A 17,047-nucleotide genomic window follows, 5' to 3' on the forward strand; every position below is an offset into this window, starting at 1 on the left:
TTGTTTGATTTTAATTCACGACAATCGAATTCTGATAAATCGAAGTGTCAGCTCGGGCTCGTTTACAATTTCAAACCTATTTTTGTTTGTTTGGCTTGAACTTGCTTCAGGTGACGTTAAGTTGTGAATCTATTATACTTTCTTTGTGATTTTCTTGCGATCATTGATTTTTTATGTAAATGCAAACTTGTTATCGATGAAATATTTAATTAGTTTCCATAAAATATTTTTTTGCATAGACGCTTTGTTTATAATTTTGTGTTTTTGTAGTAACAGCATTCACAAAAAAAACAATTTCATTTGCTGAAAGCAGTTCATCAATGCCACACAACGTGACATCATATTATTATTGAACAAAATATGCCAAATAAATTATAAACAGTGTTATGGAAATATTTTGGTGTGTAAATGTTTGTAAAATTGCATATAAATTGCATTTTATAATTTAATTGAAAGTGCCTAAGCATGTTTTATATAGTTGTTATGATTCTTAAATGTAAGGCAGCTCGTAAACATGTGTTGATCTTTAAATCATACAAACATATATATTACTAGGATTATATGTTTGTTGTATGTAAAAATGGTAAGAGTAAAGATGCTTAATTGTAATCCATTCAAGTAAAAGCCAAATAAATAATTAGATTTTAGCAGAAGCCACTGTTGGGAACGGTTACCATGGCGATATTGGACTAGACGACCTGCTGTTCACACAGTCGACATGCTCTCTGTACCCCAGCATGGCTAACACACAGTCGGCTGCTACATGTCCGACCACGACAATAAGCCCAGGACGTAAGTAGTTAACATAATATACGAAGTAAGTTGCCTCCATAATGTACGTATCATGCTGTTGAAAAAATTCAGGCTCATAGAACATGTTGTCATTCATAACTAGTTGCATTAATTCATATGTTTTATTAATCTTCAAGCTTTATGTGCATAATGACGTGCAAAATTAATTTGCGATAAGGGTAAAACATTTTCATTATCCCCACGCTTTTCGGAGAAAAAGTGGGGATATTGTGCTTATCTCCGTCTTCCGTCCGTCCGTCCGTCCGTCCTGCCCAATATCTCCTCCTACACTATAAGCACTAGAACCTTGAAACTTACACACATGGTAGCTATGAGCATATGTGCGACCCTACACTATTTGGAATTTTGATCTGACCCCTGGGTCAAAAGTTATGGGGGTTGGGGTGGGGCCGGGTCAGAGATTTTTACTCATTTTTTAGGTTATTTTACTATAATTTCTTCATTTCTACACCGATTGTCTTCAAATTGATACTGAACCTCTCTTATGACAATACGATCAATCTCAACTCTGCATGGCCCCATAACCAATCCTGGGGCGCCCCGCCCACATAGGCCACGCCCACCCAAAATTGCCTTTTACTATAATTTCTTCATTTCTACACCGATTCACTTCAAATTGATACTGAACCTCTCTTATGACAATACGGTCAAGCTCAGCTATGCATGGCCCCATTACCAACCCTGGGGCGCCCCGCCTACATAGGCCGCGCCCACATAGGCCACGCCCACCCAAAATTGCCTTTTACTATATAAAGGTCTTTTTTATTATAGTGTCACCCCTCTTGAAAGGGCCAGCCAATTTGGCTTATGAGACACCTTTGCGTGTATACCATGTACCTCCCGACTCCTATCACTATGCCAGGCGCCAGGCGGATAGAAGTCGGTAACCATTCATTTTAACTAGCTCGCGGCTCACGAACCGGCCATTTCGGAACAAGTCCCATGACAAACTTCCATCATTCGACAAACGCTCCCCATGGGGCTCGAACCTTCGACCTCCCGATCCCGAGGCGGACGCCTTATCCACTAGGCCACGGCGACCGGTGATTTATTAATTTCTACACCGATTCACTTCATATTGATACTGAACCTCTCTTATGACAATACGGTTAATCTCAACTATGCATGGCCCCATTACCAGCCCTGGGGCGCCCCGTCCACATAGGCCACGCCCACCCAAAATTGCCTTTTACTTTAATTTCTTCATTTCTACACCGATTTACTTCAAATTGATACTGAATCTCTTTTATGACAATACAGTCAATGTCAACTATGCATGTCCCCCTAACCAACCCTGGGGCGCCCCGCCCACATAGACCACGCCCACCCAAAATTGCATGTTACTATAATTTCTTCATGTCTACACCGATTTACTTCAAATTGATACTGAACCTCTCTTATGACAATACGGTCAATCTCAACTATGTATGACACCATTACCAACCCTGGGGCGCCCCGCCCACATAGGCCAAGCTCACCCAAAATTGCCTTTAACTATATTTTCTTCATTTCTACACCAATTCACTTCTAATTGATACTGAACTTCTATTATTACAATACGGTCAATCTCAACTATGCATGGCCCCATTACCAACCCTGGGGCGCCCCTGGGTCAAACATGCGGCCTGGGGATACGCGTCGGCCTCTACCGCGCCATTTCTAGTTAGTACTTGTTACATGTATAATGTATATGTAACAAACAAATAATAAAATAAATACATGCTGAATAAGCAAAGAACAACACATTTATCCTGTGAAAATGTGAATATACATGAAATGTGAGCGGAAAACAATCCGCCCAGTTTCTACCTAGACTTGACTGCATCTAAGGTACAAACCTTTCATTAACAGGAGTGTTATGAAAGCATCCTGATTTTTTTCACACATTTGTATTGCAAACATAAACGGAAAACACTTTGTTATTATTGATTGATCAATGTAAAGAAATACCCGAATAAACGTAAGTCAATGATCATAACATTGTTATTAATTCAAAATCTAGAATCTCTGTTATTAATTACGTTAACCACATTGTAATGCGTTGTCCCGGAAAATAATTGTACAATATACAATAGGAAGTTAATATAATATATTTTGTCGTTAAGGCTGGTATACTTAACATGCGACTTTTTCAAATGTAATAGTGTTTTCAACTACATGTATTTGTACTAATTATTAATTATTTATGTTTGTTCTATGAACACAAGTGTCCAAGCATGTTAGGAAAACTTATTATTATTAATATTTTGTAAAAATAACAATGGTAAATGAGTGCTTTTGTAATAAGACTATGAAGTAGTATATTATTTTGTAAAGCGTAACTGTTTCTGTTTTAGACGAACCCAAGCGTACGTTTTAACAAAATTATACATCGGCCTTATCGGCATAATTAATGAAAGAATTGTTTGTTTGGTATAGATTGGTCTTCCTGGTTTAATGGCCAGTGTTCTGTGACATGCGGGAACGGAACTCTTACAAGAATGCGTCACTGCTCCTCGGGTCACACCGAAGACTGTGCGGGAACCAGTAGCGAAGTAATAGGCTGCCAAAAACCTCCATGTGGAGGTATTATTATTCTCTACATTATTGATATGTATTGAAAATTAATATTGTTATTTATGTTAATTAACTTTCTAGCTCAACTGAGCAAAAGTTATATATTGTGGTGTGTTGCTGTCCGACGTCTGTTATGGGTCGTGTTTGGTGTGGCGTGTGAACAACAATCGGCCAGGCCCTAATCGAACATGGTTTATTTAAACTGGAACTCGCACGACAAATCAACTTGAATGGTTTTGTATTAAATGACAGTGTTCAGAAATGTAATATTTGGAATGAAACGTTATATAATCAAGTACAAATTTTTATCATGCCTCTGGAGTCCAATGGACATCGCCCTCAAAAGTTAATATTGACTTGAATTAAAATATATATTTGTTTAAACTAATCTCCCAAACCTCAACTGAATTGGCTAAAATAACGCCTTACCTTAAAACGCCTAAGGGGTCATACTTTCAATGCACACATTTGATTAGCAAATGTATACGTTGCTAATCTAATTTGACTACCAAGGTTGTTCAAATAATTTCATTGGCTGCCTACGCACTATGTGTCTTACACTGAATGTATCCATTATGGGCAAAATTATTGAAAATATCTTAAATCACTTAGGTTAGACGAGTTATATTTGGCGTTTACAACTAAGAAGTCCAAAACAAAGTTTTCTCAATAAATTTTTCTAGGATAAAAGAACCCTTTTTAAGTGGATTTCTTCTCTTAAACATCTTATGATCTAGGCTCAGATTTTTACGGTTTGAATGTAACATCAAACAGTGATTCTGTATTAAAGTATTCCAAATCATGTCACAGGGGTTAAAACTTGACAATGTAGATGGAGTTTAATTGCTTTCGAAGCAAAATGACTTCATACATCTGGTTAATCATGTCTGGTTAGCTGTAATGTCATCTTAGTCTTCTTATTCAAAAAACGTTTAAAATGATACAGCCTGGTCTGCGTGGTTCAATGGCCAGTGTTCTGTGACATGTGGGAACGGAACCCTTACACGCATGCGCCACTGCTCCACGGGTCACTCTGAGGATTGTGTGGGAAACAGCAGAGAAGTGATTGACTGTAAGAAAACTCCATGCAAAGGTACACAACTATCTAGTGTGCATGATATTTAATCCATTTGCACCGATTACATATATACATGTCACAAATGAAATCCGTTACTTACAGTCAGCACTCTCTTTTTTAATTGAAAAATGCATGCTTAACTATCAACAAGCATTTCAATTACACACTTTTTTGGTATATATTGCATTATTTACTTTAAAACCTTTGGTTTTAAATTGTGGTCCGGTTTATCAAATCAAAAATTTATGTATGCATTCTTAGATCGTATCAACGTTCATACATGTAAGCAGCCATAAGGTGCAAATGAGTTTTAAAAGGTTTTGTTTTTCAGTGGACGGTGTCTGGTCTTCGTGGTCACTATGGGCACAGTGTGACGTCACATGTGAAGATGGTCACATATATCGAACGAGGATGTGTAGCAATCCACCTCCCGCGTTTGGAGGTCTGAACTGCTCTGGAGCGAGTCAAGAAGCCAACACATGCAGGCTTGCAAGATGCCCAGGTTTTTAGAATTATGTCAAATTGCCATGAATATCAGATTTAGGCCACGCTAAAACTTTATTTCACAAAAATAATTCCAATCTATTAAAAAGAACGATTTTTTACTATGTATTCACAACAATTTAAAAGGTATTATATAGGTACGAAACAAACGTTAGCACATACATATCCGTTCAATGTTTATGATGTAATTGAACTTTTGTTGCTATTTGATATAATTTTAACCCCTATACCTACGATTTGTCCATACATGTTAATGCTAGCATGATGCTGATCAATGCATGTATGTCTGGAACAGATTGGTCACCCTGGTTCAACGGCAAGTGTTCAGTGACATGTGGAAACGGAACTGAAACCCGTGTACGTAACTGCTCCACGGGTTACAAAGAGGATTGTGCAGGAAAAAGCAGCGAAGTGGTGGGCTGTCAAATGGCACCATGTGAAGGTACGCATTTCAGCCGATCAATTACGAAGATTGTCTTGTTATATTTCGATATTTGTTCATTTTTGGCCTGAAGTAATCAATGATATAGAATAACATTGAAATAATCTAACATTCTGTTTACAATGTAATGGGTTATAAAATGTTGTTTTGAAAGACAAGCGTTAATACTTTTGCACATCCTGAAAGTCAATGGTACCTGGTCGTCGTGGTCAACATGGTCGCAATGTGACGTCACATGTGAAGACGGTCACATACAACGAACAAGGACGTGTACCAATCCAGCTCCCGCCTTCGGGGGCCTGAACTGTTCTGGAGAGAGTCTGGAAACAAGCGCGTGCAAGCTTGCAAAATGTCCAAGTATGACTCATAGTACATTTATTGGAAATGATCAAGAAAGTGGCACTAGGGTCTATTAAAGAATTAAACCACTAAACATTATACTGGTCGGTATAATACAGTGGGGAATATTAGTAGTATACTATTTAATTTATTTTATACCACATTTCTTAAAAACAACACTAAAGAAATTCTACTGAAAACAACGAATACTTTTAAAATAGTAACATTAACATACAATCAATGTACATCATTTGTGGCGAATTTCGTGCATGCCGTCAGACAGCATCTTATGTTTTCTGTTATTTTCTATCCTCACTATTGCAAGGTTATCAATTGATAAAAAAGGAAATGAATTTAAGTGTGTGTGTGTGTGTTAAGATATCTTCAGAAAATATTTCACAATTTTATTACTTATTAAACCAGACATGTTTGTATGTGCCTCTTGATTAAAAGCGTTTAAATGATCAGGTTGGAGCGAATGGTTCCTCGGCGACTGCTCGGTGACGTGTGGTGACGGCACCCTGTCGCGTATGAGGATGTGTTCTTCCGGGCACGACGAGGACTGTCCGGGGTCTGCCTTTGACACCGTGCCTTGCTCGCAGGCGCCCTGTTGACGAAGTGGGGCTCATTGCAACAAATGACTTAATGCGACTAAATGTTCCGATTGGAAATGTATTACTGAGAAAAAATAAAATAAAAGCATTGTATTGCTATGCCCTCTCCGTTATTTCAAGAGTAAAGTATAAATTTCATCCGTACGTCGATTTCTATTAACAGTTAAGGGACATTTGAGTGGTCCTGAACAAAATTTATCACACGCGTCCGATCTCTTGCTCTAGATGGCCGACGAAGCTATGATAAATATAACTAAATACACCATATCTCCTGCTTTACTGCTTCAACCATTTTGAAATAAGTTTAACATACTATTCGGTCATCTTCTAAAATTACAAAAAACATGGTCACTAGCATAAGTGTGGGTTTATTTGCTGTATATATTACAGATAAACCTGGGATCAACATAGGATTGTATTGTTGAGCTCAAGTTTTGTTTGCGACAATATGTTCCAGTAATCTTTTATTGAATTTCAATACCATTTGAACAGAGATTTCATTGTACATGGTACTTTTTCTATTGACAAACAATAAATATGGTCATATGATTGTTATCTTACGTGTCAATCTCCGCATAAACACTCATCTCATTTTAATAAAACATTGTATATTGTAGAATTCTTTAAAATGGCCACCAATTCATGTTGTTATTTTGTTATTTTATGGCGATACTGAACAATTTTGGATACATTTTGTTGGAAGTCACTGATTACAAACAAATGCAAAAACGTTTGTGGAATGATGATATACAACAGTTTATTGAATGGTTCCTCTCTTGTAAAATACCAAGCTACCATGGGGTAGGCGAAGATTTGAAGCACTATTTCTATATACTAGCAAATCGGAAGTTATGTATAAATTTCTGTTTTTTTTTTTTTTTTTTTTTTTTAATTAAAACGTGATTGAATGTATGGCAAAAGAGTTATTGCTTTGCATAAATACACCACGAAGTGATGTTAATATTATTCTGTAAAAGAAACAAATAATACAATATCGTAAACAATGATATTTGGTATTTGCATATAACAATACTTATTGTAGAAATATAACATATATTGTAGCCTTATCTTTAATCAAACTTTAATTAGATAAACACAAATGATTGTTACATAAGTTTGTCCGCAAATGTGCATGCTTTTTTGTGAATTAAAACTTGTTATGCACCATCATTTATCAACGTTTGCAACATGTTTATGTTCTCTGGAAGATTATGGTGCTCTCAATATAATTATTTACGCGAAATTAAAAACCCTAAAACAAGCTAGCAAGTCATTCTGGTAGTTTAAATCAACGGAAAATTGTCGGTAGATGGTAATAAACCTTAGATTGCCGTAGCTGCTTGCTGGAAACATGTGTCATTTAAGTGGTTCAGTAAAGATTCTGAACTGTCCGATGAAGTGGAGGTTTTAAAATAGATATCGGCTTGTAGAGACTTAGCGGTTTTCTTGTGATACTTTCTCCGCCATCGCAAAGCAAATGCAGAAACATGTTTTGGGACCAGATAAAGTAAAACCGAGTTTTCAAATTTGGTTTAAGTAGTCACCGGAAAGTATCAAATTTCCCAACCAAAGTTTGTAAATATGTTATGTCAAGTTATATACAGTAAAAGTGACTCGTTTTCAATAGATAAACACAAGGTGATTTATCATATCCACTATGATCCAAGGCGACCTGTTTGCACATGCATTAGACAGGGTAAAGCCACACAATTTATTTGGCATAGTAAATTTAAGTATAAATAAGAATAATATTTTATCTATGCCAATTAGAATATATCTGGTGGTAACAAGGTAGAAATTCGTCTTTTTGGCGCTTTAAAACTAATTTTTTTTCGCGTTTATCGAAATGGACGTATACGTCTATAAATTCTACTTTCGGTTTTTAAAGCGGTACCGTTTGAAAAATAATAAATTACTTGCTAACAATGCTATAGATTTAATTTTATCTATGCCAATTAGAATATATCTGGTGGTTACAAGGAAGAAATCCGTCTTTTTTGTAATTTTAAAACTGAAAAAATAATCGCGTTTGTCGAAAAGGACGTTAATACTTATAGAAATCCTACTTTCGGTGTTTAAAGCGGTACCGTTTGCAAAAAAAATAAATTACTTGCTAACTAGGCTAAAGATTAAATGACAATTTTTCACACTTTCAAATTGCATCTATATGTATTAATTAACATGTATTTCATTTCAAGGCGAAGAGTACAACTCGGTTGTTATCTCTGAACACAATCAAAGATCTTTAATGTAGCACGTGACTTTGATACATTCCGATTGCCTTCGTCATGTGCTTTAGTGGAAAAAAGTATGTGCTTTTCACGCGACCAATGTGCTGTATTTACTAAGTAACCAGTTGGGAAATAGTTGTGCTGATACCCATATATATATTTTCCTTGAATACGTTACCCAAATTTACTACATTCAAATGGAGTTTTGCTTTGTTGCATCATACACGATGTCTGGTAGTTGGGATAATAATACAAACATAAATTTTGATGTAAACGCGTATTGTAATATGCTTTATTATGTTGTATAAAAATATTTTGGTCGTCATAATTATTTGGAAAGTCGTATGAGTTTCTTTTCCCGCTCCGTTACAATTAACGTTTTTAAACTCAACACGGTTTGTTGCAATCAAAAAGGACGTTGTAAAATTGTTTCAATTTTCAAACATGTCTGTCACGATTTTCTTATGTTTTTGGGGGCAAGTTTTTAGCATTTGTGCACTAGATTGTAATGAATTGCAACGGCCGATAATTTTCATTATTATAACGAAATAAACATATCTTTGTTATGCGGGATAATTATCAAAATATAAAGCTAGATATTATATAACTTAAAACATATACTTGTCATAACATTTTTTTGAAATGTAGAAATTAAAGACCAATTGGAAAGGATTTTCAAAAAGATTGACAAGTGTTGAGTATTTGAAACTAGGACACTCGCAGTAAAAATAACCGCCATCGCAGAGGCTTTTTGCAGTTTACACTTGGAGTGCCATTCCTACACGACGGCCCAGATTGGGATCAAAACAACAAGTAAGATTATATTCCTTTATATTCATCTGAATTTAATAATGTAGATAATTCAAATTATTTTCACTAGATACTGCTTTATTTGCAAATAATAATGAATTGTCCGTCGGTCGCTTGGGTCGCAGAATCTAAAATAACTATTTAGGACATAAGATATGATCACGAAATCATGTACCGTGTATAGTTACATGTAAAGCATTATATGTAGGTAATACAAATCTCGTGCAAACTTTTACAACTATTAAATTATAATTAAATTGAAACGTACCAGTGATCTGTTCTCTGCAGTTTGATTTAAATTGTGATGTTAAGGGGACACTTAGTTTCCTATAATATCCACTTGATTGTGGATTAATCTGGGTCAATTTCTCTTATTTGAATTGAATTGTTCAAGGCGGTGCCCCAACTCAATTCATTGGTATTTTTGTTGTCACAATTGTGTCCTGCGTCGCATTGTATCGCAGATGGTCACTTGTCTCAAGAAAAATACCTTGTAGTGATTTTACGAATGATCTTTTGCTGATGCAACTGGAGTTTTGCTTTGCTTACATTTTTATTGGTGTTTAATTCATTTTGAAGTTTCAAGTTTGTATTTTTATTTGATATAATTTCTGCGTACTCACTAAAACAAGAAAAATGATATTAATGAAAATATGTTTTAAAATGCCATTTTAATGCAAACGTATTACTAATTATCTTACATTACGATGGCTTGTTATAAGCTCCAATGTGTTATATTACGTTATCATGGTTGTAAAATGGTTTGTTTTGAGGGTTGTGTTGGTTGGACTGTGTATTTATTTATTTTTATTTTTTTTTTTTTGGGGGGGGGGGGGGGGTAGGTATTCATTAAAAACCACATTTACTGCAGATGAGACAGTTTCTGGCTGTTCTCGTATTTGCGGGATGCCTAATTCATGGGGTGATTGGGGCCATCTACTGCACCGTAGACGATGACACACCTGTGTTTAGCGCCCCAGATCTCGGCACCAGAGTTGTCACACTGGTCGAGAGGAACACGTGCTTCAATGGTGACAGGACGGGGAATGGCTAGTCCTGCAAGATAATCCAGTAATATGAATTGATTCTAACTTTTACAAATTTATTTGTTCACTTTGTATACATTTAGAAATTTAAACACAGACCGTTAACACTATATTTATTGACAATTTTTTAAATGATACTAATATGTATGTACTGCGCTTGGCTTTATTTTAAGTTGTAATTGGATAGTGCAGCAGCAACAGTTTGTTCTTGGCCGTTCAGAATACAGCGTAAATTATGACAGCAATATACAGTAATAACTACAGAAATGAGAATATTATCGAACCGTTCCATGACGAAGGCTGTATAATAAACATATTTCAGAACAAAATATAGCACAAACGACATTTAAAAAAAAAAAAAAATAATTGGCACAAAGTTTAGTCACGGAGCGGTGTCAAGTACTAAGAAGTTTTTAGACGAGTATTTACTGTTTCATTATCTTACCGATCGTCATTATCTGTGTTTAATCGACAATAGTGTATAATTTGCATAATGATCTTTTTATTCATAGATTTATTTCATACATGGCTACACAGTAATATATGACATTGATCCAGCCGCTGATAAAACCGAAGCCAATGGTAAAAGTTCATACTCTTCTACTGCCCTGTATTAATTCGATTAATAATTGTCAACAAAAATATTTTTGAGGAGCTTTATGCCAAAACTTGCGAATATTCTTTCTTCATGCATAAACGACAAGAATAAGTCTTGTATAGATACGAAAATGGCTCAGACTATGTCACCATTTACGAGATATGAAGAATGAGAAACCAAGCTAATGGCTGGAGGGATGATGAAAGCTTTAAAATATATTCATAAGCTTATGCACTTGGTCACCTAAGTATTTTTTACTGTTGTGATATCCGCAGAGTTATATACCTTTTAAGTTAAAAGTGTCGTCTTTAAAATGTGTTGCTCATAACTCGGATGCTATTATTTTTAAGGTGTTGAAACTTATAGAAACTATAATTCAGAACTTGATAGCATGTGCATTTTGTGAATTTCCTTTCGTCCAAAGGTGGAGTTATTTAGGTTTTTTAAACTATTACTAGTATTGTTTTAATTTTGCGTCGTCTGTCATTCTAAACGTATTATTGCTAAAGTGATGGACGTAAATAAACATGGTAAAAAAACATCTGGACCTGTGTGTATGAGTATTTCGATGCAGTTTCTTTTTTGGAAACAGAAGAGGAACCACTTTTCTTAACATTCGAGCTCGTGAGTCGCATTCGATTCGAACAGTATTAATGCTGAAGTGTTTAATTTGAGCATATTTACAAATTTGTAATATTCATTTATTTATTACGTTTGCATTTTTTCCCCAATTTTAGACAGAAACAACGAATATGGAAAGAAGAAATTAACGTAAAATAAATTGATTAAATGATTGGGATAATCTTGCACATGAATTCCTTATGTTACAAAAAGACACACGTATTTTAATACACGTACATTGAAAAAGAGCTGTTCAACTTTAAACATGTTTTTATGTTACATAGTGATGTTTTGGATTCATGTTTCCTGGTAGGGTATCGAGAATACGATCCTTGGTATAAACGAAGTGTTCGTTCAAGATGCGTGGATGTCGAAGGAATAAACACCTGCGCTGGCGCACGATCGATTCCCCATTCCAACAGACAAGAAAAACGATTTTTAATTGGTATGTTTTAATAACGTAAGATTGATCTTAAGTTACATATGCATTGAATAGTAAAAATTTAAAAATATTTTAAATACAATTTGCACTGATTGTTAGTTTTTAGAATCGGTGTAAGGACAATCTGATTTTTTTCCCTGAGGCAAAGAACATCTATTGCTGATGCTGGATGAAAGGCAGTGCTTACCAAAGGCCATTTAAGGGTCCCCGGTTGGCCGCTAGAATTTAAAATAATACCCGGTTGTTAAAATTGTCCGATTAGTGGAATTTTCAGTAACAATACTAGCCATTCTTACCCTCAAGCAAAGTTTTTCGTTGTCGAATATATCTTCTTGTTTCTATGAAACGTAGTTTCGGAATCGTTATTTGGCAACCAGATCAATTCAGTACCCGAGGCGCCTGCATTTTATATACCCAGATGCGCCTGTCGCGATTGTTTGTTGTAATAGAATATGAGTACCCCCACATCGTGTCAGTTGATTTACGCATGAACAGCGGGAACATTCCTGTCTCGATTGGACGTCTATTGCATCAAAATTTTTAAATAGTAACATATGGCGTAATTTGTTTGATACTTTACTTTTTAAACTGGAACTAGAATTGAATACGGGATTACGAGAAAACTATAGAGATATGAAAAAATGTAAGTATGTTGTAAAATAAAGAGTATAGTTTGTACTGATGTTTTGGTAAATAGACCGAGTCGTTATTATACGAGTATAAAAAGATATAAAACATGTTGTTATCGTTATCAATCATCAAAACAGTCATTTTGCATGAAACATGTATTTTAAAATCAAAGTGACATTGGTAACTCTTCACTTACCAATTCTTATTGTCCACGGTCATCTTAAAGAAAACCTGTGGAAAGCACTAACATGTATATAGTTGTGTTATACTTTTGAGATGTCATTGTTGAAAAAGCAAATGCGTATTTAATGTTCTTTTGAGAGGACAATGTATAAATAAAAATATGTTTATCGATATATATTATCGAAGAATAAAAAGAGAGTATACGACAAAATAGTTGTGCCTTAATAACATTGAGATCGCATTTTATGCGCAATAAAACATACTCATCTAGACTTGAATAACAATTCGGCCTTAGGTCTTCGAGAAGTCATCGATCAATTGCCAACCTAACGCCGACTAAAACATGGTTTGTAATAAGTCTGCAATAAGTCGCACTTGATCTGCGACAAGTCCGCGACGAATGAATGATGTAATGATTGTTTAAATAAACAAAATCATGATGTCTTAATAGTTTCGTTGTTAACAGACTATGTTTTGATAGTGATTTTGTTTTATACATTAAGAATCGGAAACAATTCCAATGGTACAAAAATAAGTTACCGCAGGTATGATATGTGCACATACTCATTGAGCAATATATTTATATGACAATGTATCTAATTAACATAATAATTTCTGTATTGGCAATCCATCCATTCAATTTTTCAGTTTTGTTATCTATTCACTTGATTAAAGACGAAACTCTTGCGGTACTTGATATTAAGAAGTGAACGAAATTAAGTAATATCTACCGATGGGACGATGGAAGTATGGGTTTCATGCTATACATTTTCAGCAGCGTTATATAAATCAGTATGTGAACGTATACGGAAAAAGTAGTGATCATAGATTCATTTCAACAGCAGTATATACGATGTTCATAGGTGATGCAATATGGACACAGTGGACATCATGGTCTGAATGTGACTCCACTGCATGTTATGTCGAGGGAACGAGGAATCGTACACGACAGTGCTATGTACTGAACCCAAATTTCCAAGCGAATTGCAATGGCGGTGACACGATAGAATTCCAGAAGTGCACAAAAACCTGTATCGGTAAATATTATTGAACGATCAGCAGAAAGCCTTTATTAACTCATCTGAGCACAAAGAGCATGGGATGAGCCATTTATGTCACACGCACAGTGGCTCTCACTCCTCTTATTTTAAATCACTCCTCCTTTATAAAATGGCACTCCCCTTTTTTCTCGTTCCCACGACATACTTTTTCGAGGGAACGACTTACTAACTCGTTGGAACGAGTTAACTGTGTCTTGAGAACGACATACTAAATCTAGGGAACGAGATAGAAAAAAAGTGTTAAACTAAATGAAAGAAGAGTGCAATGAAAAAAGAGCGTTGCAGTAATAAAAGAGTGGTGTCGACATAGGTAGCTCGTTCCCACGAGTTAGTATGTCGTTCCTCGAGTTAATATGTCGTAGGAACGAGATAGAAAAAAGAGGAGTGCAATGGAAAAAAATAGGAGTGCTTTGAAAAAAAGGGTAGTGAATGTCAACTCTATGCCACCGTACATACGTCTTCAGACATATTTCATGTATCAATAATATCTTTAAATGACAAAGTTGCTTAACCACAAGATTTATTTTGCTAAAATGACACATATATTATATTTTACGTCATATATGTGGGGATCTAAATTGTCTTCAACATATGCCCCTTTGATCAGAGCGGATCGCATCCCCGGTGACATTTGATTCAATATAAACTTCTTGAAACCCAAAGTGGATAGTTGGTATTTAACATAAGATATTAGTATTGACCCTGTATACAATGGTGTAAATCATGCCTCTAAGGGCATACATGAAACATTTGTATGCCTCCACAAAATTATTGTGTTGTATCCCTTATAGTAAATGGCGCCTGGGGAGCCTGGCAGGGTTGGTCTCTCTGTGCCTGTAACGGATTTCGTGGGCGATATCGCCCCTGTGACAGCCCGCCTCCCACGAACGGTGGACAGGATTGTCAGGGTATGCGAGACGAAGTGAACGTTTGCAACCAGACAAGAAATTGTTCAGGCATGTTATACCTTACAATCATTCGTCCTGTAAACAGTTTGTTACAATATTATGCCTTAGGTCTAAACAGACCCTTGCTCAAGGCGTAACACTTTTATAACCCCACTAAGTGAGAGGCATAAAGCATTGCACTTGGGCGTGGGAACGTACGTCCCAAAGTTTGTGCCATGAACTCCTTAATTTACCACTGGGTGGATTTCGATTCAAAGACAAGAGCTGGATGACAATAATGTGTATGTGTTCGTAAAACCTTCGGTTACTACTAGATTTGTCAGAAATGTGTCCTGTGTGTTTTTCCACTATATAATAAACATGATAGTTCATAATGTCCCATTTACCTGCCAGGCAGATTTCGAGTAAACTTTCACAGCTAAATAACATAAAGATGTTTATGCTTGATAATTAATTCATATTGGCTGTGAACCGTCTTGGCAGATGTATCTCCAATTGTCGTTTTTGAATGTATAATATACAGTCCACAAACGTGCGTGCGTTCAACACTCTCTTTAACTGTTTGGTTGATTGCGCGGAAAGTTTCACAGATGAATGACCGAAATTTAAGGTGATTAAAAATGATGGAAAAAAAACTAAAACCAGTTTGGACATTTTTTTCCTTTGTTTTCTTTTCTATTTGTTTATGTTGTTTCGTATTGTGCTGTTTCGTACTGTTCTGGCAAATGGTCACTTGCCTTAAATAAGGGACCAACTAATTGTTTATAATGAGAATGCAATGCTGCTCAGGCAGGTGGAATTTCACTTCTTTATTATGTATTTTTAAGCTCACATGAGAAGATCGTGCTCATCAGGAGCTTTTAGGACACCGTGTTTCCGTTGTCTATCAGTGCGTACGGTGTATTAGGTGCGTCCGTAAATTTGTTGTAACAGCTTTTAACAGCTTCTCCCCTTAACCCATTGACAGTTTTATTTTTAAGAATCTTCACAGGAATGATCCTTATGTGACTTTACTTTAACTTTGTTGAATTCGTTCCGGTCCATTGCATAAGTATGTCATCAGAACTAAAAACATTTAAAAATGAAAACTTCTTCTCTTAAACGCAACAGTGAAAGATTAAATATTTGAAGCGTGACTTTACTTAGTGGCCCACAACTGAGTTTTTTCAAATCATGCCCCTGGCGTCAAAATTGCCACGCATGTAAATCTAATGATTTATATAGACTTATACACTCGTCAGAAATCAAACCAAATGTTAGCAATCTAGTGAAAACTTTGCCCGCTTTATTAAATCATTTGGAATTAATATTTTCGTAGATAAACGTACTTTTATGTTGTTTGTAACCAAACATTTCAGCAGCGATCAATTATTCAAGACCAATTCATTACAATGTGGTGTGGCAAATGAAACAAATAGTTAGTGACTTATATTTTCTTTCGATACAGTCGACGGTAGCTGGGGAGCCTGGCAGGGCTGGTCTGTCTGCTACTGTAACGGATTTCGTCCGCGATATCGCAAGTGTGACAGGCCGCCTCCCTTGAATGGCGGACAGTATTGCAACGGTCCTGATTTCGAAGTGGGTATGTGCAACCGAACAAGCAACAGTAACTGTCCAGGTAGGTACTACACTATTTTCGTTTATTATGAATAATGTTAACTAAAGGGAAACATATCCATAAGCAAACTCTATTAGTTGTTTAGTAAGATGACAGACATACGCATGTTAACAAAATGCGATATGTATTCTGTATGCAAACATTTTTGTAATACGTAGACATACAAGCTATTAAATGCGTCGCCATTGTTTGATTTAATAGTTGATGGAAAGTGGACTGACTGGTAAGCGTGGTCAACTTGCTCCGTAAGCTGCGAGAATGGAACTCAATCACGAAAACGGAAATGTTATGGAACAGCTTATGGAGGAAGGATTGTGGTTCAGATGATAGCGCGTTTCGGAATTGCAGTACCTCGGTACCTTGTCCAGGTATGGTTTGATGCGTAACTTACAAAATCAGTACCTTAAAAGAGTGTGTTCATTATAGAATGCTTTTTAAATTGAAAAGCAATCAAACATTCAGTTACATAAAATATATATAATTAAAATAATTACAATTAAAGAGCTTTCTTTGCATGTAAGCGTGGTGAATGTTCGTATAATACACAAATTAA

The 17,047-nt window shown here is 35.7% G+C and overlaps 1 protein-coding gene across 7 annotated transcripts in view; it reads left to right on the forward strand.

The window, feature by feature from the left end:
- LOC127877141 (SCO-spondin-like) overlaps positions 1-17,047 on the forward strand; it is a 331,534-nt gene that overhangs the window by 73,843 nt on the left and 240,644 nt on the right. For 4 of the 7 annotated variants that reach the window (XM_052422789.1, XM_052422828.1, XM_052422835.1 and 1 more), the window contains 7 exons: positions 642-792; positions 3,232-3,378; positions 4,316-4,462; positions 4,779-4,949; positions 5,247-5,393; positions 5,580-5,750; positions 6,201-6,445. In XM_052422789.1, coding sequence (XP_052278749.1) covers positions 642-792; positions 3,232-3,378; positions 4,316-4,462; positions 4,779-4,949; positions 5,247-5,393; positions 5,580-5,750; positions 6,201-6,346 — 1,080 coding nt within the window. In that variant the 3' untranslated portion in view covers positions 6,347-6,445. Of the gene's footprint in view, positions 1-641; positions 793-3,231; positions 3,379-4,315; positions 4,463-4,778; positions 4,950-5,246; positions 5,394-5,579; positions 5,751-6,200; positions 6,446-17,047 lie in introns of those variants that run through there. The other 3 variants (XM_052422799.1, XM_052422815.1, XM_052422820.1) reach the window with 2 other exon arrangements.

The sequence above is a fragment of the Dreissena polymorpha genome, chromosome 1 (assembly GCF_020536995.1).
Source record: "Dreissena polymorpha isolate Duluth1 chromosome 1, UMN_Dpol_1.0, whole genome shotgun sequence".
Lineage (NCBI taxonomy): Eukaryota > Metazoa > Mollusca > Bivalvia > Myida > Dreissenidae > Dreissena > Dreissena polymorpha.